Source organism: Arvicola amphibius, chromosome 9, assembly GCF_903992535.2.
Source record: "Arvicola amphibius chromosome 9, mArvAmp1.2, whole genome shotgun sequence".
NCBI classification, from domain to species: domain Eukaryota; kingdom Metazoa; phylum Chordata; class Mammalia; order Rodentia; family Cricetidae; genus Arvicola; species Arvicola amphibius.
Window position 1 is genome coordinate 79445332 of NC_052055.2, and position 21501 is coordinate 79466832.

Genomic DNA, 21501 nt, shown 5'->3' on the forward strand with positions numbered 1-21501 from the left:
AGGTTCATGGCAAAGACAAGAGGTAATGGTGAAGATATACGGCTTGAGACAAAATAGATTGCAAGAAATTTGAGGTATAGCCTTTTAGATAGTTGCTAATGACCTCCACATCCTAGAGCATGATCAGTGTGATCATTTTCAGATGGAGGGAGGGACACCTGTCACTCCAGGTGAGGGATAAACACTGCAGATTCTGACTGGCACATGCTGCCATGTCGGCACTCGGACAACCTGTGGAGTGGCTCATACTTGAGGGACCATGCTTTTTCCTGTTCAGTCCTGAAATGACAGCATCCCTCACCAGATACTAGACTGTAATCCCATTAGAGCATGAGCAACAGTGTCCAGCCAAGATGCTCCTGGATTTCCAGCCACAGAAAATGTAAATTTTATGAGTGTGCATGTCTTAAAGCAATAACCTGGGAATTTGTTAAGCAACAATAGGCAAGTGGCAAGCCTTCTGACTCATTTAGAAGTTCTGCTAGGCACACTGCACAGTACACAGATGCATTTTGCTGTTGACTCAAAATACATAACTCTTGTTTTCAAATTTGAGTTTCTTCATAAACCTTAGGTCTATAAAGGCACAAGGTAGGTCTAAGGTTATACCCAGAGGCCATTTGACAGCTTAGGGTCTTCTGGAAGGAAAGCTGTAGAATGTGTGCACAATTCAGGCAGGGAACTACATTTCCTGCCGACCAGAACAATTTCCTCTATCATAGGAGAGCAGCAACAAACACTAACAGAACTTAAAGCTGTCTGTCAAACGTCATGTTTAATTATACACAGAGAGCTTGGGCTAGATTAGATATTCAGTAAAACTTTCATCCACGTTGAAGTAGCGAAACATGTCTGCTGTAGAAATGGGTGCTTCATAAAAACTAATGAAAGCAATGGTGGTCTGTGGGCTATGAATATTTGTGTTCTAAAGGCAATGACATCAAGAGGGTGAGTCTCATGGGGTCTCAATACTAGACAAAGAAGTGCAGGCAACTAAAGAATGCTAACAGCAACAGAAGTAGTCTTCTCTAGGGAAGGTCCCACAAATTGGTTATCTAATACTGTCTTATTTAGGGTTTCTGTAGCTGTGAAGAGACACCATGACCACGGCAACTCTTAAGCAAGAAAACATTTAATTGGGGCTGGCTTAAAGTTTCCAAGGTTTAGTCCATTAGCATCATGGTGGGGAGCACTGTGGCACGCAGAGAGGCATGGTGCTGGAGAAGGAGCTGAGAGTTCCACATCTGTATCAGCAGGCAGCAGGAAGAGAATGCCACACTGGGCTTGGCTTGAGCATCTGAGATCTCAAAGCCCACCCCCAGTGACACACTTCCTCCAACAAGGCCACACCTACTCCAACAAGGCCACACCTCCCAATTGTGCCAGTCCCTAGGAGCCTATGGGGCCATTTTTATTAAATCTACTACAAATATCAAGTGGTCAGTCCTGAAATCATATACATACAAGTAACTTTATATGGACTGGGTAGGTTGTATGTATATTCATATATATATATATATATACATATATGTATATGTGTATACTCCTACGCATATAAATATATGGCTATATAAACAAAGAAATGGAAGCTATGCATTTGATTGAGCAAGGGAGTGAATGTGAAGGGCTGGAGGAAGGAAAGGGGGAAAAAGATGTAACTACATCTTAATCTCAAAAAAAAAAATCAAAAGAAGGGTGAAGTCTTTGAGAGGTTAATAAACCATTAGGGAATAGTCCTCTTGAGTGAGTGGAATTAAGGTACTTATCAAACAGACCTAAGAGGTCCCTTGCTCTCCTGTCATGGGGAAGTTGGGTCTCAGCAGACAAAGTATACACCAATGTCACCACATTTAGCCTCTAGAACTATCTAGAATGAGATATGTTTACTGTCTATAAGCTACCTAGTTCATGGTGTGATTGTTATAGCATTCAAACTGCTTAAGATACGACCTTCTCAGGCAAACAACGCTGTTACTTGGAGTCTGTAGTAAGAGACACTGGACCAGATCTTGAGGGTTACTAGCAGTGTGGGGGACACAAAAGAAGAATAGGGTGTGTGTATGAATAAAGAACCTAGCAAGTCGAAAGAGAAAGACACAGAAGGGGCCAAGTTGAAGCAACCTCTCTGGGTTTTCACTAATAACAATGAAGGACTGAAAGGGCCTCCTAGAAGCCTGATGAATTTTGAATATTCTTTGTAGCTTTCTTCATAGCTAGGTAACTGTTAAGTGGACCATACAATAGAAAGATATATGGAGTGTAAACTTCCAGGCTTTGGATCTGGTCGCTCTTATCAAAACCTTTTGTTTTTGTTATTAATGCAAACCCTCAACTTTCAACACAGGCCTGTGTAAAATCCTCAGTCAGAACAATAGGCTAGACTTGCATACAAATTAGCTATGTAGAAGCCCTACTTGGAGGTTTCCTTAAAAATAATTATTTCAGAGCTGGGTGTGGGTGGTACATGTCATCAATCACAGATCTCTGTGAGTTCTAGGCCAGCCTGGTCTAATAGTGAGTTCCAGGCCTGTCAGGGTTACATATTAAGACATCAAAAAAATTATCTGTTATCACAATGCTGAGATACTATCAGTTAATTTCAGATAGTGCCAAGCAACACCATCTACTGTAGAATGTTATAATCAAGGTCAGAATGAAATTGAGTCATCATTATGACAAGTCATGAAAAATGTAATCTACTGTGCAGTAGTTGTCATTTTGTAGAAACACCAAAAAATGTCAGTGGGGGAGACTGAGAAAAACACAAGCAAAGAAGATGCTATTGGAAAACTAGTATAAAAATCAGGGAGGTTGAAGTTCACATACATGAAGTAGTCAAAGGTAAAATGATGAGACTGTGATTTCTACTTCTTGGAGGAAAATATCCCCCTAGCTGTATAGGTGAGTACAGGTTCAGGATACAGCAATTGTCAAAATCATTGTGTCAAAAATGCTTTCATTTGTCAGTGTTCTCAGGGATTTCAAATCAGTATCTCACATAAGGTTTTTAGTCGATTGGTGTCTTGGACCCAGACAGAGGTTAAAGAAGAGAGAAAGAGAGTAACCTCCCTTCCCAAGGATTTGAGGGTTTGGGTACTTTGTCCTGGGTATTTGTACTGCTGTGCTCTGGCTTGTCACTGCAGAACTCTGTGTAATGCGAGGTGAGTGCTCACAAGTGAAATTCTCCTCTGACGCAGGCATCTGCTATGCTTGTAGGCACAGTTGAGCTAATCATAATCAGCAGTGTCAAAGGGAAGTAGTTTGAGAAATGAGGTGCTACAGGGTTGTTCATGGGTGGATAGGAAGGTGACTGAGTCCACTTTCCGGCAGTGGTGGAGATGGCAAACACACGGGTTGTATATGAGGAAGGATGCATAGTTGAAATTCCTCCCATTTATTTAGTTATTTTTGGTATTTGAGCTAGGGCCTTGTTATGTATCTCCGGCTGGTCTCTAACTGGCAGTCTTCCCGCTTCTCCCTCTCCAGGGCACGGATTATAAGCATGCACTAATGCCTAGCCTCTAACTTATGTTTTTCTCGTCCCTCCTTTATCCACTTTGTCCTTTTGAAATTCAACAGTTAGGACATCAAAAGCTTCTAACAGAGAATAACAGAAGGGATGCCCTCTTCTAAATCTGGCTTTTGTATTAAAACAAAACCAAGGGAAACTCTACCTTGCCAGAGACGACTGGATGCCCATTTTCTATTATTCTAATTGTTGCTTTATTGGTGATGGGCAATGGGATATGCCTCGATGCCCATCAGCTGGCGGGTGGATAGTGGAAATGTGATACACACGCACGGTGGTTTTTTATTCATTAATAAAAAGAATGAAGCTGTGAAATTTACAAAGGAATGGATGGAACTGGAAAAGACACCGAATGAGTAATTCAGGCCCTGAAACATGAACACTGTATTCACTGTCTCATGTGATGCCCAGCTTCAGAGGTTTAGATCTCAGCATTTAAGCTGGAGGAAGTGTTGGTGGTGTTTGGGAAGCAATAAAGGAGCTAAGGGATGTGGGAAGCATTAAGAGGAGAAGAGAGTGAAAGACAAGGCCTATCAAAGTAAAGGGTAGGGAATAATAGGCATGAGAAACGTTAAATAAAGATGAGTCAGGAGAATGGGGAAAGGTGAGAGTGGACCAGAGGGATAACAGGAACAAAGACCATATGCAAGTGCCGTAAGAAAACCACCTACTCGATATGCTAACTACAACACTAGTGTAAAAGACAGAGCTTTGGTCGGCTGAAGAGATGGCTCAGTGGTTAAGAGCATTGACTGCTCTTCCAGAGGTCCTGAAGGTCCTGAGTTCAATTCCCAGCAACCACATGGTGTCTCACAATCATCCATAATGAGCTCTGTTGTCCTCTTATGACCCACAGGCACATAATAAATCTTCCGCCCCCCCCCCCCCCAACGCCTCTCTCTTAAAGAGCTTTGGACAAAAGTATGCTACATGGGTGGAAAACGTTGCTTCCAGAAATCATGAGTTTTTAAACTAAAATCTCAAGTTAAGGACACCTCGTTTAGAGTTGCTGGCTAGAAATGTCCCAGAACCTCTCAAAACAACGCAGGCTATTGCCCTTGATTACTCTTAACCGCCTTTCAGAATTAGATGGTAAGATCCTCCTGTTGAAGATGCCACGCTGCTTGGTCAGAGGATAGAGAAATAAAGCTGGAAGCTCCCTCCCTGCTGGCTAGTGTTCCCAGTGCTGGAAGTTGCTATGTCAGCTGCTGAAGGATAGAATTTGTCAGCAGTTTTGCCCAGTTATGGGCCATGTATACTATAAGACCAACTTGCCAGGCATGGCATGCTTACTGGTGCAATAACTTTTTGTTGTTGCTGGTGGTGATAATGGAAGAAGGGGTGGTGGTTGTAACTAATTGCTTTCTGATTAAAACTGAGGTCCATACTGTGGGAAGGAATACATGCCTGGTATGATAAGCCAAGTCAAAACTCTATGGTTGTGGAGGTCATAGGTCCTACCAGGTGGGGACCTGCTACTGCTATTTCAACTGATGATATGTTGTTAAAAATATTTTAAATATTTATGTTTATAACCTTAGGCCAGAGCTGTTATCCTTGGGCAGAGCTCTTGCTCTCTTGCAATGGGTGAAGGTTAATACAGAGACTTATAGCTGAGAATACCTGACTGAGATATATATATATATATATATATATATATATATATATATATATATATGGGACATCATATCATCTTCTCCAAGACCTAAGGAATGTTACAGAGGAGGAGCTGGAAAGAATCTAAGAGACAGATGATGGGGAGAAATGCTGTGAAATCCCTCCATCTGGATATGACACAGCCACTGTAATCATAAACACAGAACAGCTAAGTATATCCACATAGGTTCTGTACGTGACTGGGTTCTTTGACATTCTACCATGTTACAGGAGCTCCATTAACCAGTCCCCATCCCTTCCTGAGGAATTACTGGCAGTTAATGATTGCCAGGGGAGAGGGTGACTGGATCAATCTCAACCAAATTACCCCCTATGCATGCTATGCAAGCAATCTTCATATACTCAGTGGCCCAAAGAAAATCATGAAAGGAACAAAAGGGCTAATTGGGCAGAAGAAACCATTTAGAGAGAGAGAGGAAAAGGGATTAGATTGCATAATGGGCATGAAATGTAATCATAACACATTGTATATGTGTATGACATTTCTAAAACTCAATTAAGAAGATTAGACATTTAGATGAACAAAATACACGCGGACAGAATACTTAGGATAAAATATGTTCAATGTATTTTCCTCACCTGAAGGTCAAAACAGTTTCTTGACTAAACTAGAAGTTCCTATATGTTGCTTTTCCGATATCCGGTCCTTAGGTCTGAAGCTTCCAGTGTATGCGGTTACCTCCCCTCCCACTTGATCAGATGCCTTAGGAAAGTCTGGTCTCAAATTAAGCTACTGACTCATGGCTGCCAATAATGGTCCTACTCCCTAGTATAAGAAGAATTTTACAAAATCAGATGTGAATGGATAGGTTATAGCAGTTTTTAGAACCTGTGGGTCACGACTCCGTTGACAAACCTCTATCTCCAAAATTATAGTTATGAAGTATAATAATAAATTTATTGAGATTAAACAAAATTAAAGGAATAATTTTGACAAAAATAATCACCAGAACACTAGGGGTCTCAGCCTTAATAAGGTTGAGTACCACTGTTTTAGAAATACAGACAAAAGGTGGCCTTTTTACTGTTTTTGAAAATCTTGCAAGCTGCTTAGAACTCCTTCAGCTATTCTACTTCTTCCCTGAAGAAGTGAGCATATTAATATACAGAATCAAATGAAAGGTCACAACATGGCCCCAGGGTGCAAGAGAGTCATTGGCAGCAGTCATAGAAATGGTGAAGGGTAGACATTGATATTACAACAAGTTCAGACAAAAAGGATTCAAACCTAAGACTTTGAAGTGGACAGCGAGTTGTAGCCCCACCCTCAATTACAAGGAACTGTATCCACTACTGAAGGAAACTGTGGAATTTGAAATAACGGATCAATGAATAACCTAGACTCTGCTTCACATATCTGCCATGAGTTTCCTTGTCACTGGGACTGAGGAATGCTGAAGCACCATCTAAACACTTGGCTTCCACAGCCTCATTCCTCCAGCAAGGAGTCCAATGCTGTGTGGGTTTCAAAAGCATGGAGACAGATTCACCTATAGAGTTCCCAGTGATATTGTTTGCTTTGCCTTCATAGGAAAAAGCATCGACCACTCAGGGCCTATGAACTGGAGAGTCCTGGAGGAGGGAAGAAACCGTAGAGCCCATAGGCTGCAAAGGGAAGTGTGGCCAGCAGACGCTCCTGTTATACAAGAAGGGAAGCTCCCGAAGAAAAAGGTTCTGGCAGACATCTGACACTTGACTGTTGATTCAGCAACAGCTTAAATAGACTGCTTTCCCTGAGCCTCTGGGGACCTGCTTTTGGAAGGCAGCCCTGGATGTCAGCCTCATAGGTCATTAAAATACATTATATTAACAAAACAAATCCAAACAGGGACTTCGTCTGGACAGGAACACAAGAAATGAAAAATCACGGCAATATAACATAATAACATAATATAATAATTAACATAATAATTAACAGTGCTACTGTAATGGATTCCATTGAGAACGAAGTAGCTAAAACCCTGAAGAATGGCAAAATATGATTAAAATGATGCTCAACCTAATAAAAAGGATTTAAACCAACTTTTAAGTTAATTCAAAGATAATATAAATAAACATCTGAGTAGATCAAGAAAGATAATGCAGGATGAGGAAGAGGGATTAAGTAAAGGGATAGAAACACTGAAAAAATTAAACAAAAACTTTCAGAACAAGTGTCTCAACACATTGAACGACTCAGAAGAAAGCCTCATCAACAGATGTAGCGGAGTACAGATTACCAGGGCCTGAAGGTAAGGTGGATAAGCTGGACAATTCATGTAACACTAAAAAAAGAAGCAAAATATGAAGAGAACATGCAAGGTTCCTGTAGTAAGGAGATGAGCAGGCCTGCTTTTCATCCTTCCCAGATCCCACATGGCTAGCTTTACACTCAAAATAACAGCATACAAATTGTATTCATTTAAACACTGCCTGGCCCATTAGCTCTAGCCTCTTACTGGCTGACTCTCACATCTTGCTTAACCCATTTCTAATAATCTGTGTAGCACCACAAGGTGGTGGCTTACCGGGAAAGATTCAGCATGTCTGACCTGGTGGCTGGCTTCATGGCAACTGTCCCAGAGAGGAGAGGCATAGCGATTGTCTCACTTCCCTCTTCTTCCCAGCATTCTGTTCTGTCTACTCCACCCACCTAAGGGCTGGCCTATCAAATGGCCAAGGCAGTTTCTCTATTAACCAATGAAATCAACACAAAACAGAAGACCCTCCCACATCAGGTTCCTGGATGCCATTAAAAGTCAAAGCTTACTAAGCATGGACAATAAAGTGTAATTTAAAGACATATAAAACATATTCAACAATACTGAGGAAATTTTCTTGAGCCTTGGGAAAGAGATGGTTGTCTAGATCTTAGGAGGCATTTAGAACATCAAACAGATAGAATGCTACATCAAGCACTGAAAGAAAACAGCCGCTAACCCAGAGTGTTTTGTTCAGAAGAGTCATCTCTCCACGACAAACACTAACTACAGCAGTTCATGATAACTGAGGCCACATCACAGAAAGGAACAAACTATCAAGAGGATGTAATAATTCAAGTCACATATGTCCTCTGGACATCAGGACAAGCATTTTTTTTTTTTTTACATTTTAAAAACAATCTTATTTTAAATACCAACCCCATTTCCCTCTCCCTCCTGCTGTTCTCCCACTCTTCACACCTTCTCCCCACCCCACTTCCCATCCACTCTTCAGAGAGGGTGAGGCCTCCCTTGGGGAGTCAACAAAGTCTGCAGGACAAACGATTTTACAAAAGCAAATATGATTGGGCATAAAGACTCTCATCAACTTCAACAAAATCGTAATGGACGACACTGGTACTGTATTCTGACTAACAGGTAATCTAGAGTTGGAAATATCAACTGAGATAATGAATCTTCTCCATGAAAGGGCCTCTTAATAGGTTAAAAAAACCCCAAGGGGTCAGCACTAAACACATATGCATATGGATATGAACAACACTAGGTGGACTCATCAGGCAGTGTTCACATACACACACACACACACACACACACACACAAACTGATAGTAAATATGAAGAGGTCATGAATTTGAGAGGAAATTAAGAAATGGAAGGAGTTGAAAATGAAGGGAAGAAAATTGGGAACTCATGTAACTACAGTACTTGTATATTAAATTATCAAAAATTGAATAAAAAAATCAAAGGAATATCAGTTAAATGGCCCTATATATCAAGAAGTATCTACAAAATATCTACATCAACAAAAATTTGTCCAAAAGCTGCAGAATACATCTTCTTAGGGGCTTCTAGAATCTTCACCCAAACAAACTGTACACTACTTTTAGTTTTTCCAGTTGTCTTGGATTTAAGGACATAAAGCAAGTGTTGCAAACAATGAAACTGAAAAACAAAAACTTGCATATTCTATCTAGTCACAAGAGGAAATTTGGAAATTAACTGTAAGTGAAGGAGCAGGAAATAGAAGAACATAAAGAGATTGAACAATTCATCGATGTTTAGTGGGCCATCAAGGAAATCACGAGGGAAAACTTTAAAATCCTGGAATCAAATGAAAATGAAAACACAGTATTTCAGAACCTGAAAGATACAATAAAAGTGGTCCTGAGAGAGAAAATTAATAGCTACAAACACATTAAAAAAATCAGAGAGATCTTACACAGATAACCTAATATGCATCTCAGGGACTTTCAACAACAACAACAACAAGCTGAATTCCAAATTAGCAGAAAAAGGATAATAAAGGCTGTGTCAGGCTACACCCGCAACCCCCATGCTAAGCACAGCAAACAGCAAGCATCCACAAGGGAGTTAAAAACCATTCCATCATTGAGAACAGCTAGAAGGTAAAGTATTTCCAGTAAAGGTTACTTCTGTTCATCCACAGGCTAAAAATGTCCATGGTGGAAAACAGAAGCTAAAAGCTCACCTGTGGAGACAAAGTTCAGCAGGGAGCCCGCCTGGCTACCTCGACTTCCCTGTTTGCATTCTGTGGGATATTTGAAGCCTCTGATTTAATAAAGTGACTTTTGTTTATTCTCTCGGTCAGGCTGCCAGAACCATCTCTGCTGGGTGCTGGAAACTGACCCGACAATGGTTCCCTATCTATCTGCTATTTGCTGTTTTTCTTTTGTTTCCTACTTAACACACTTGCTCATTCAAAACTGCAACCACACTTAATGTAGACCATTCTTTGTACAGAACACCCATTTTCTCCCATATGCCTAATCTAGATTTAATGATACAGATATTTGAAACCAGGAGAATTGTTTGGGAAAATGAAAGAGATCTGTGGCAGGTGAAGGTGAGTTCCAGGCAAGGCAGAGCTATGCAATGAAACTCTGTCTCAAAAGACTTTCTCTCTCTCTCTCTGTATGTATGTATGTATGTATGTATGCATGCAAGTATATATGCATACATGCAAGTATATATGTATGTATTCATCTGTATGCATGAATGTATCTATCTATCTATCTATCTATCTATCTATCATCTATCTATCTATCATCTATCATCTATCTATCTATCATCTATCTCTATCATCTATCTATCTATCTATCTATCTATCTATCTATCATCTATCTAACTATCTATCTAGTGTGTGTGTGTGTGTGTGTGTGTGTGTGTGTGTGTGTGTATCTAGAGTTATGTATATATGTGTGCATACATTGCCATTATGCTAGAAGACGGCGATAGATCTCATGGAACTGGAGTTAGTGATGATTGTGACCCACTACATAGGTATTTGGAACAGAACCAAAGTCGTCTGCACTAGCAGCAAGTGCTCTTATCCAATAAGCCTTTTCTCCCATGCCCCCTCCACCCATCCCTTCCTCCCTCTTTTGAGAAAGGGTCTCAGTGGCTCATGTAATCCAGTCTGGGTTCTGGCATGCTACATAGCTGAGGCTAGACCTTGAAAACCTGATTGCCCTGCTGGGATCACAGAAGAATGCCACCATACCAGTCACCGGAAATTTCTTACACAATCCACCACTTTGTTCAGCAAATTTACACAAAAGAAATGTTAGTGAAAAGAAAGATAGCAAAAATTGTAGAGAAGTGAAGCTAGGGTTTTTGAACTTTCTTATTACCAAGTCCTTTATAATGGTATCATAATATGAATCACATTATTATTTAAGATATTCTGATATGCTTGATTTGTGCCCACAGCAGAACACATCCACGACGGTACATTAGCTGAGGAGGGATAGGAACATGGATAGAAAAGAGGAAAGATATCAATAGTGGCAGGAATGAAGAGACAAGACTTAAGGGAATCCAGTATCTGGAAAAGGTGTTCATCATTTTAGTTTACCGAGATTCCAATAATGTGAACCTGTCTTATCCTCTGCACCTAGATGGTGTCAATCTTTCACAAGCATCTGGTGAGACTGCAAGTGTAGTGTGAAGCGGCGGGGCTGTGTCCCGCCACCCGGCCGCCGGCTAGCTTTTCACCCGAAATAATTACACGGAAACTGTATTCTTTTAAAACACTGCCTGGCCCATAGTTTCAGCCTCTTATTGGCTAATTCTCATATCTTGCTTTAACCCATATTTAATAATTTATATAGCACCACGAGGGGTGCCTTACCAGGAGAGATCTTAACCTGCGTCCATCTTGGAGAGAAGAAGCATGGAGACTCACTATGGCGACTGCCTGAAGCGTCTCCCCAACTCTACTTCCTTGTTCCCACAATTCTGTTCTGTCTACTCCACCTACCTAATTTTCTATCTCTTAAAGGGCCAAGGCAGTTTTCTTTATTAATTAACCAATGAAAGAAACATAGACAGATAACTCTCCTCCATCATTTTCCCTTTTTCTGTTTAAACAAAAAAGAAAGGCTTTAACTTTAACATAGCAAAATTATATATAACAAAACAGTTATTAAGCAAGTATTACAGTTACAATATTTAAATCTATTTTATCTTTTATCATAACTAAGGAAATCTATAACTATCTATTTATTTTTTAACTCCATCAAAGACTCCAGACAGCTGCCCCAACATGCAAGTACCTCCCCTAGCAGTCAGCAGTATCCTTGGGTATTGCGTAGCAGGAGAGTATTTTCCCCTAATCAGAAGCAATGCAGACCGTGTTAAATCAAGCATGCTGGTTCATGTGTGTGGAAGCAGCTGGGACTTTGAGGAAGGGGGGGCAGAACAAGTGACAGGGTAACAGACTTGTTGGCAGGGGCAATTTGGTCTGAATCAAAGTTGAAGGATGAAAGCAAGGGCCAGCTAATGAAGAGAGAGAATAAGCGCAAGGTGCACAAGGAGGAATTAGCAAATCTACCTGGAGCCCAGCTATACTATGACTGTACATTAAAACTATGACATTTGATTGCCTGGGCAAGTGTTGCTATTCCCCTCCTTATACCTGTTAGGTCTCAGGCTAGTTACTTCCTTTTAAAGCTTAGTTTCCTCATCTTAGAAATGGTGAAAATAATGTTAATTACTTCATGACTCAGGAATGTAAACCATTTATAGAGATAAAGCAAATAGAACAATGTATGTCATGGAGGAGTCAACAGAAGTTACATTTACCATTATAATCTGATGTTCTCATGATAAAAATGGAATTTTTATGCTACCTGGATTCTAAAATTATTCAGAGACAGAAATGCTACTCAATTCCTAGCGTGGCATTTCTGCCAGGTATTCTAGGATTTATCAGATTAGAAGATATCATTCAGATCACCTTGCTTAAAATATATCTGCTATAAGAATATATGCCATAGTCCTTAGAATTGATTTTCTTTATTCTGCCATTTGTACATTTCTAGATCCAATATCTGCCAGTTCCTTGCCATTTCTTTGATAATCATGTGTTTGAGTTACTGGGAGACACTTGGGACTTTCTTAAGTATGACATGTTAATCTTATTAAAACCATACCGAAGAAGACAAGTGGATGTTTAATAAGCTGTGTATGAGTTGTTACATTATACCAGATTCACCAGGAACTGTTTGCGTTTAGAGACTCACCATAAACTTCTGCCATTTAGAAAAGGACGAGATTTTTATAAAATGTAACTTTTAGTTATTAACGCACAGGCATACCTGGTTTCCATTATTCTTCCTTCTATTCATGCACACTCTTGGAGAATGCTAATGAGTAATGAAATATAAAGGAACAGCTGAAAAGCGCTCTGGACATGAACAAATGGACAGACCTTGGCTAACTGCGAGTCAGCTGTAGTGTTGCTGTGTATTATTTTCTATGGGCAAAAAGTGGATTTTAGATCTTCTCATAACCTGGAGAGACACTAAAGATTATATATATACGTAATTGAAGGCCACATTTACTTGATAGCTACTTTATTTTTTTCTATGAAAAAGTACTTCAAAAATTTCCAAGACCCAATTTCAAGCTAAATCATAAGTAAAGACTCTTGGCTATTGGATTAAATGAGGAGTCAGGAGCTCCCATCTCCTGCCAGTGAGGAGTCCTCAAAGCTACTTCAACAGGGCAGCAATCAGTTCTGTCTTCACTTGGGGAGTTCAGAATCAATTGAGATGGGGCTCAGCCAGTGGAAAGTAATTCTTTTCTAAGCAAACAGAATTGCACTTGTATGAAATGATCTAGAAAGTATATGACATGAGACCTTTCCAATCTGCGAAGAATAGAACTCCCTTTTTTCTTTTTTGTATCTGACTTCTGAGATATGTATGGAGATGCAGAAATGCTAGGGTACGTCGTGCCAATTCCAGAAAGTCTTTGGAACTGTCCTTCCTTCTGGCCAAACACTACCACTAAAATTCATTTTTTATGTTCCAAATCTAGTTTCTACAAATTTTATAATTAAATGTGCTTAGCCAACCATACTGACCTCACGACGAGGAGACGGAGAAAGGTTTTGAATCTCACATTATCAGAATAAGGGTCCATTGCAATGTGTACTAATTATACATTTAGTACAGCGTGAACCCGGGGTCAAGGCAGAAGACATGGACACCCCTGAGCCTGCCAGGGAACCTGTTACATAAGCACAGGATCTGCCAAGGTGCTGAACTGTGTCTCTTCCAATTCATGTGTTGAAATCCTTACACCCAGTAACTCTAAATGCTATGATACTTGGAGACTGGGTATTTAAGTGATTAAGTTAAAATGAAGTTATTAAGTTTATGATTCATATACCATACAAAGAAGAAATTTGGACACAGACAGGAAGAGAGAAAAAACAATGCTTAGACAGAAGCACCATGAAGAAAGATGTCCTTAGAAGGAACCACCTTTGCCAACACCTTAGGCTGAGACTTGTAGTCCCAGACTGTGAGACAGTGAATTTCTGCTGTTTAAAGTCCAGTGGGTGGTACTTTTTTATGACAACCCAAGGAACTCATACAAGCTGTGTTTGCATCTGTCAAGCATCCTTGGAGGATCCCTGCACTGAATGAATGCTGGGCCATAGCAGAGGCCAGGCACTTCTTGCACTGCTCAGTAAGGATATCTTGAAGTAGGAATTTTGGTACCCAATAGTTCAAGGACTGTTAGATTAGAAGGAAGGGAGAAACAGTAAGTGAAAGGGGTAAATTTCTTTTTTAATGTACCAAAAAGTCCTCCTTGGATTTCTTATTACAAATGTGTCACCTGTTCACTGTAAGAAGTACTGGGAAACACAGGTGAAGAAAATGTAGAAACAGTGTTTGTGGCCCCATTTGTTTTCCAGACTTTTTCACACACACACACACACACAAATCTGTGTATGCAGCATAAAACATACATGTAAATGTACATGTCTAAAAACATTATGATAGGTGTAGGTCTGCGTAGATCTGTAGGTCAGCCTGTCCTTGAACTCATGATGTCCTGTCTCGGCCTCCTAAGTGTTCAGATTACAGGCACACATCATGACATCTGGCCTGGGCTCACCCTTCACATCAGTCAGAATCATTTCCAACATCTGGTACTGCTTTAGTCATCAGTTATAGTCTAGAGACGGAGCTGGTAGATGGATGTGTCTAGTATTTGGCATATGCTACGGCTTTCATATTTATTTGCCAAACTACCTTACAGACAGCAAGCTCCTACTGGCATCTATTTCAAGTCCAATAACCATCCTTTACCTGTTGCCAATCACTGTAGACCTAGCTGCCCATAGGCTGTCTGTGAATTTCCTCCTAGGGAGCAGAGGAAGGGAACAGGAGGACACTGAAAACCGGGCTAGTGGTGACTTGGGATGCTGCAAGCAGCTTGACGAGGAGGGCACAACACCGGAGAACAAGGCATTTCCAAGCTTAGCGGAGCAACAGGTGAAAGCAAGTGTGGCAGGATCAGCATGTCCTTGCCACTAAGATGGGAGACAGTATCTCTGCCAGGTAGGGCCATATCAGGTCAGCATTGAGGAGACTATCTAGAGAACATGACACTAGTTAAGAGTGCAGAGAGTGAGGAAGTGTGAAACAAGGACTTGTGCTGCTCTCTTGAGAGGGGAACGAAGGTCTCTGAGGACCTCTGAGGAAGCTGGAGGAGCTGGCAGGCAGAGGTTCCAGGGGTTCACTGCAGGGAGCTGTGATCACTGCAGCTATGACCTCTGGTTGTTCGTCGTGTCCCCTGAGCTTTGAGGGCCTGGGAAAACACAGGTTATGGTAGGGAATGAGAGTATAAGGCTTGGTGGCCTTTGCAGTTTGTATGCGTTAATGGAAGACGCTATTTGATTCTGGTTCTTTGCCCAGCATAAAGGATCCCAAGGGAACACACTTAAAAGGAAAACCGAGTTAATTTTTGAATGAAAAAAAGAGTATTTCATAAACACAAAAAATATGTGTCACTCAATAAAATGTTGGCAGGAACCCTTCTGTCACGGGAGATGATAAAATAGGTTAATTCCTCTTAGGAGAGAATTGTATTTATCATGAGAAGGCTCAGAGCTTTGCACGGGAGCCCTTCACAATGGGCAGAGGCTGTGTGTCTGTGGTAGCTGGTTCATGGGAGAAGAGAGAAGAGAGTTTTCCTTGCGCCTAGGAAGGTGCTGCTGCTACTCTGGTTCCAGGATGCTCACAAGGGGCCTGCTCATCTTTCTACTTGGAGTCTCTGCTGGCCACGCATAACACATATAACAGCAAGGAGGTTGCAGTGCTCTTGAAATAAATATAGTCTAGATAAGAGGGAAGAATTAACAAAATGGTTCATTTCTTTCTCTTAAAACAATGTGGTACCAGGCATGGCACCCAGAGTCTTGCATGTGATACATTCTAACCTTGTTCCATATTTCCAGTTCCTTGCCTTCTCTGAGATAATTTAGCTGTCAAAGTTGCCTCTCAGAACTAACTTATGTTCTGGATACTCACCCATGGCAACGAATACATTTGCAATAGAAGGAAACAATTTCTCTTCCCTTCAATGGCACCACAGAGAATGAATTATTCCACAGCCGCCCCACAGCCTAACGACCTACACAGAGAGGAAAACCAGGCTTACCGTCTATCACTGGCTTCGGCTGCGAACTCTTGAGGCGTAGTGAGGGCCGGAAGCGGGTTCGGTCGTTGAAGCTCCAGCTTTTCTGCACTTTGGTTGGGCTGCCCTCGGCAGTGATGTCGGTGCTCGGGGACCTCCTGTCACCTACCGAGGCTTGTCTGCTCTTAATGCTCTGGCCCCTCGGGCTAGCCATGCGCACTCGCTCCTTGAAACTCAGCTTCTGACTGTGAAGAACAGAGCCGTGATTATCCCATCTCAAAACTTCCTTCCGTTCCACATGGGCAAATGATCGGAGGGAACTCTAGAAGGTCATACACATCAATAGGCAAGAGTGTGTTCAGCAAGTAGGAGCATAGAAATAGTTTCCTTTTTGAAAAAAAGAAATTAACTGTATTTGATTGTGGTGTTTGCATTCATTTGGGATTCGTTTCACTCTTATGGATAAATGCATGCTTCTTGGATTTACATAGGAAGAAAAGAGACCAGGTACAGCAGTTTGTACCCAATTTCACTGAATATAATCAAGAATGGGTGTGCAATTCACTTTAAAAACTGTTGGGTGATTGTAGCTTTCCCTTCCACTGCTGAGATTTTTTTTTCTTTGTTTGTCTGGGAGATCTTTCTTTGTAATTCCTAAGCATCCCTACAGGTAAACAGGGATGATGATTACATATGTACCTACATTTCAGCATGCATTGTATATCCCAGGCAAGATTATGATATCCATAAATTCATGCAATCTCGAAGCAATTGACAGCACTGCACACACACATATTAAACACGCAACACTTGACGTTACATTCTTCATTCTTGGGAAGAGAAACCACACAGGGTGGAACAGCCTCAACACGTAATGAATGGGATGACTGACAGAAGGAGATGCAATGTTCACTAGCACAATTTCCTGCTATGAAACAAGCTATTGATTTGCTGTGGCAGCTACTGGTAAAATCACGTTTGTTTAAACGTTCTGTTCTCTGATGCGAGGTAGGATCGAGCTGCCGTGGGCTGATCGAGGATGTATTAACAACAAAACCCCAAATGCATCTTTATGCTTTCGTGGTTCAGGCATGTGTCATGTGTGATGTGCTAGGAGGAGCAGGTAGGAATCCTACAGACATGGGCTGCCGAGGTCTCTGGCTCATGGGAAGACAAGAATAACATAGCTAAAGGGGGTTTTAGAGTCATCCCAGGAACTGCGGAGAGTGTTGCACGCCCCCAATTTTATGTTCTTGTCTCATTTATAAAGCGCTGTGCTCTTCATGAGAAAGCACCACATTGTTATCAAGGTGAGGGGCCCAGGGCTCCTCAGACACTGAAGAAATAATGGGGCAATGGATTTGAGGGTGAGTCGCCTAGCCCAGCTCTTGGTGAGTCATGCCGCAGCCTTTGTGGGGGATGAAGGCAGCGTGCTTATGGAGGAGGACTGTTTGAGACCAAGTGAAGGCCTTGTCTCTTCCACTTACCGCAGTGTCCACTGTCCCCAGCTGCAGCATGCCAACAGCAAATGTATTTAGTGGATATGTGTTTGGCAGCTCACAAGAGATAGTAACATTTGCTTTTCCATGCCTAGTTGCTTAACATCTGGGGTTCGAAAAAAGGTACCATGTTTGGTGTGAATTTGCTCACATGAAAACACATCAAATCATGAACAATGGTGGCCAGAGAGTTTGGTTAACACTAAAGGAGTTGACCATGCAACGGACATCTCCTGTCCCAAATGCAGACACAGCTACTTCCAGCATAACCAGCTGAAGGCGCATGCAGGCTGGGCAGTTTTGTGATGAGGTCACGTGGGTTCAAGAGATCTGTACAACAGCCCCCTCAGTCACGGGGTTTATCTGTACTTGACAAATGTATGATAAAATGAGAGATTACATTAAACAACAGCAACAGAAAACATCCCAAGACCACATAGACTTATTTAGTTATTATTTATTATTATTGCTATTTAGAGAAATCTGTCCAAGTTAGGTCAAAAATGTTTAAAACCACTCTTTAAAAAGTTTTTAATTATAAAAAGTTCCAATCCTTTTTCTTAAATTCAGGGCATCTGTACCATAATTTAAATTTATGACAATCTAGTTCAGAAGACATATGCTCACTTCTGCACCTTTATGTTGATGAATGGCTGCCTCCAGTAGACACGGCCACCGCGTCAAGTGTCTCACTGTGTTTGATCTTGTCTCTAACCTTTCTGGAACTGCTAATTACATAGAAGGTTGAGTTTAGAAGCTGGAAAGTGATTTGTCTCCAGCTCTCAAGATGAACCTCTTTCCTATCTTAACTAAATGAACAAGAAACTGTTAAAAAAAAAAAAAACCAACATAGATTCTATTTTATCCTTTTTTTTTAAGAACTACAATTTAAAAAGGGTAGGGAATTTCTAAAATAAAACAGCATCCAATTTACCATGATTTATGAGGACAAGACTGTTTAGAAATTGCTCCTATAAAATGTATTAAGGACACCTCTAAACATAAGTGAAAAGTGGGGGGATAATCTCTACATCTCAGCACATTAAGATTGATATAAATTAATTCTAGGCACCATTTCCTTTTTAGTTTTCTTTAATTTATCTTGTATGTTCGGGTGTTTTGTCTGTCTATACATCTGTGTACCCTGTGCATGCCCAGTGTTCAAAGGTCAGAAAAGAACATGAAAAAAATATTTAAGTTAATGTGTGGTGGCTCTTGCTTTAATCTCAGCATTTGTGTGGCAGAGACTGGCAGATTTCTGTGAATTCCAGGCTAGCCCATTTACAAAGCAAGTCCAGGCCAACCAGGGTTAGGTAGGGTGACTTTGTCTCAAAAAATCAAAGCCAAACCAGACCAAGGCAAAGCAAATCAAACTAACCAGAGGGAAAGTCTAAATTAAATTCAACAATTTGCAATCTAAAATAGAGACAATGTAATGTTTTCTTTTATCTTTAAGAATCTGAAAGTTTAGAACAGCAGCCTAATCCAGATCAAATTTTTCCCAAGGAAAAGTTTTGTTCGTATCCCCTAATAATGGAAAGTCTTCTTTATTTGCTGTTCTATTTCTCCTTCGGAAATCAACGGAGCATCTTGATTAGATGACCAGTGAACTGATCAGATAGCTGTTACTGAAAATACACATCAATTAACATTATAGACACTTCACTGCTGCGTAAAAGTTTCCATTACTTTCTTGTTTTTTGTTGACATTTATAAAGATGACTTTTGAGGAAGATTTTCTGTCACACCATTTTCAGGAAGCATGCCAAGGATGATCCCCAGGAGAGCAAGTAAATCTCTCTTTGGAGAAAGGAAGAAAAAGGTCGCGATAGTCTTGATTGGGGCATCTTAGGACGCAATCCCAAGTTCCCAGCTGAGCACCACGCTCAAGGGAGCCCGAGCAACTGCTCTGTAAGGGAATTCATCCTTCTCCAGAACCAGATGGCCAAATCACTCTGATGGCCCAGCATGCATGTCATTGTTAGAAGCTCCCTGCCAGGGAATCTTGTGGCCTTGTACCTCCGCAGTAATCCACTAGGGCTGACAAAGCCTCCGCTATTGTTATACATAATTAGGGCTTTAGCCCTTCAGAGGTTAAGCACTCTTACAAACTGTCGCCTCAGGCACAATATGGCAACCCAGCCATTAACAAACCAGCGCGTGCAAACAGCTTAGCAGTTGTCCAGCCACTAGGGGGCGCCAACAGGCTGACTGCCAGAACTATGCCTGCATTTTTTTGTTTGTTTCCCCCCCCCCCCCTTTTGTCCCAGTGGTAGAGTATTAAAGCAGGCAACAGGCACCAAGGAAAATTACAAGCGCGCTGAAAACCTCATCCAAGAAGTCCCTAGGAGAGTGAGTCTGTAAACAGGGCCCAGGTGTAGTGGCATAACCTGGTCATGCACCTGAGGTTAGTTGGCATTCTCAAATCTCATGTCAACAGCTGGGATGCTGGGTACCTCTGCTTCCGTGAGGTGTACACTCTGAAGAACTTCTGCTTATTATTACAGAACTTACTAGGAGTGAGGGAAATAGAGCAGTGCATTACTATGTGTCTCTCCGACAGCACAGAGCTGAGGGCTTTCTTTGTCTAAAGATAAGCCATTAGATTTTACTTTTTTCCCCCATATATATGTACAAGAGAAAACAGAGCAGGAAAGCAGTAAGTACTCTGCAGTTCAATTGTGCTGCCGCCTGAGACACAGCCAGGGCTCTTATGGTTAGGCTGAAACAATTAGATCGGAAACAAGCATTACAAATGATGGTAGTATGTATTAGGATATATTTCATATGAAGTGGGCAAATAAATATAGGAGAGTACAGCAACTTCTGTAATAAGTATCAGTGAATATAGCATAAGTAACGGAGAATCAAATATTTCAGGAAATTTAAGGATGACTCTTTTCACAAATCAGCGGAGTAGATAACATTAGTTGGTCTGGAGTGAAAACCACACACACATGCAAACAGACACCCAAGCTCTTGGTTTGTGTGAAAATGAAGTTAGAGTTAGTATAAGTAAATGGCTGTCAGGTTGAATACCTGGTCAAAAGTAATCAGAAGAAAGGGTTCTGATCACCAGTTTGTAAACACGGAAACTTTGCTTATTTATTAAGTCCCTGGCTATTTATAAAAGAGTAAATCCTTCCCTCCTATGAATAATGTGAACAGATGGAAAGAGGGTTCTTAAACCATCTAATACTTTGCTAGCGAGGAGCAGTTGATTATGCTGGGAAAAAAGTGGAGTCTAGTCTCACTGAGTTTAGTTTAACGATATGTGTAGGTCATTCCCTATACACAAAAGAAAAGCAAGTAGAAGAGAAATAAATGCAGAAGAAATGTGAGGACAAACAGTCTCTTTCACAGGGATTCGAGAGTTATCTCCCAGGGGCCACACAACTGGATCTAACACACTGTAGTGGTTGGACAGAGCACTCAACCGAGGACACTACACGAGTGCAATGTCACAAGACAGTGCCACCTTTGCATGTGTGACATGCATCTTCATTCAGCTTCACGGGAGCTTGCTAAAGCAAGCTTAGACAGTCGGCTGTCGTAGAAGGCTGAGGAAGCTTTAGGGATGCTTTATCCATGGAAAATTAAAAATAAGACTCTGACTGAAAGAGGTACCAGTCTGCCACTGTTTACCCAGAAGACAGGACAGGCAGGGAGATTTCCAATTAACCCCTCACTCTCCATTGGTATCATCTGCTCTTGTAGGGATAGAAGCCTAGGCAGGAAGAAGTAAAACCCTCCTTATATCAATGCAACAATTTGTTGGCCACTTAGATGACCTAGTCAAGGAGGAAGGGAGGAGAGATAGAACGGTGGTAGGATGGCCAGATGAGTTCAAAGGTAAATTCTCTTGGCCGAAAATGACAACATACACCATTCTGGGGAGGACTGTCCCTGTCTATTCAGAG

General features: G+C 41.2%; 1 protein-coding gene across 5 annotated transcripts in view; it reads right to left on the reverse strand.

Annotated features, from left to right (window-relative positions):
* The window catches only part of Kcnq5 (potassium voltage-gated channel subfamily Q member 5), a 519651-nt gene that overhangs the window by 42395 nt on the left and 455755 nt on the right, over positions 1–21501 (reverse strand). For 2 of the 5 annotated variants that reach the window (XM_038342680.1, XM_038342679.1), the window contains 2 exons: positions 20038–20094; positions 16107–16327 (listed from right to left, as the gene is read on the reverse strand). The exons of 1 other annotated variant lie outside the window; for it this stretch is intronic. In XM_038342680.1, coding sequence (XP_038198608.1) covers positions 16107–16327; positions 20038–20094 — 278 coding nt within the window. The remainder of the gene's footprint in view (positions 1–16106; positions 16328–20037; positions 20095–21501) is intronic. 2 more of the 5 variants (XM_038342681.1, XM_038342682.1) reach the window with 1 other exon arrangement.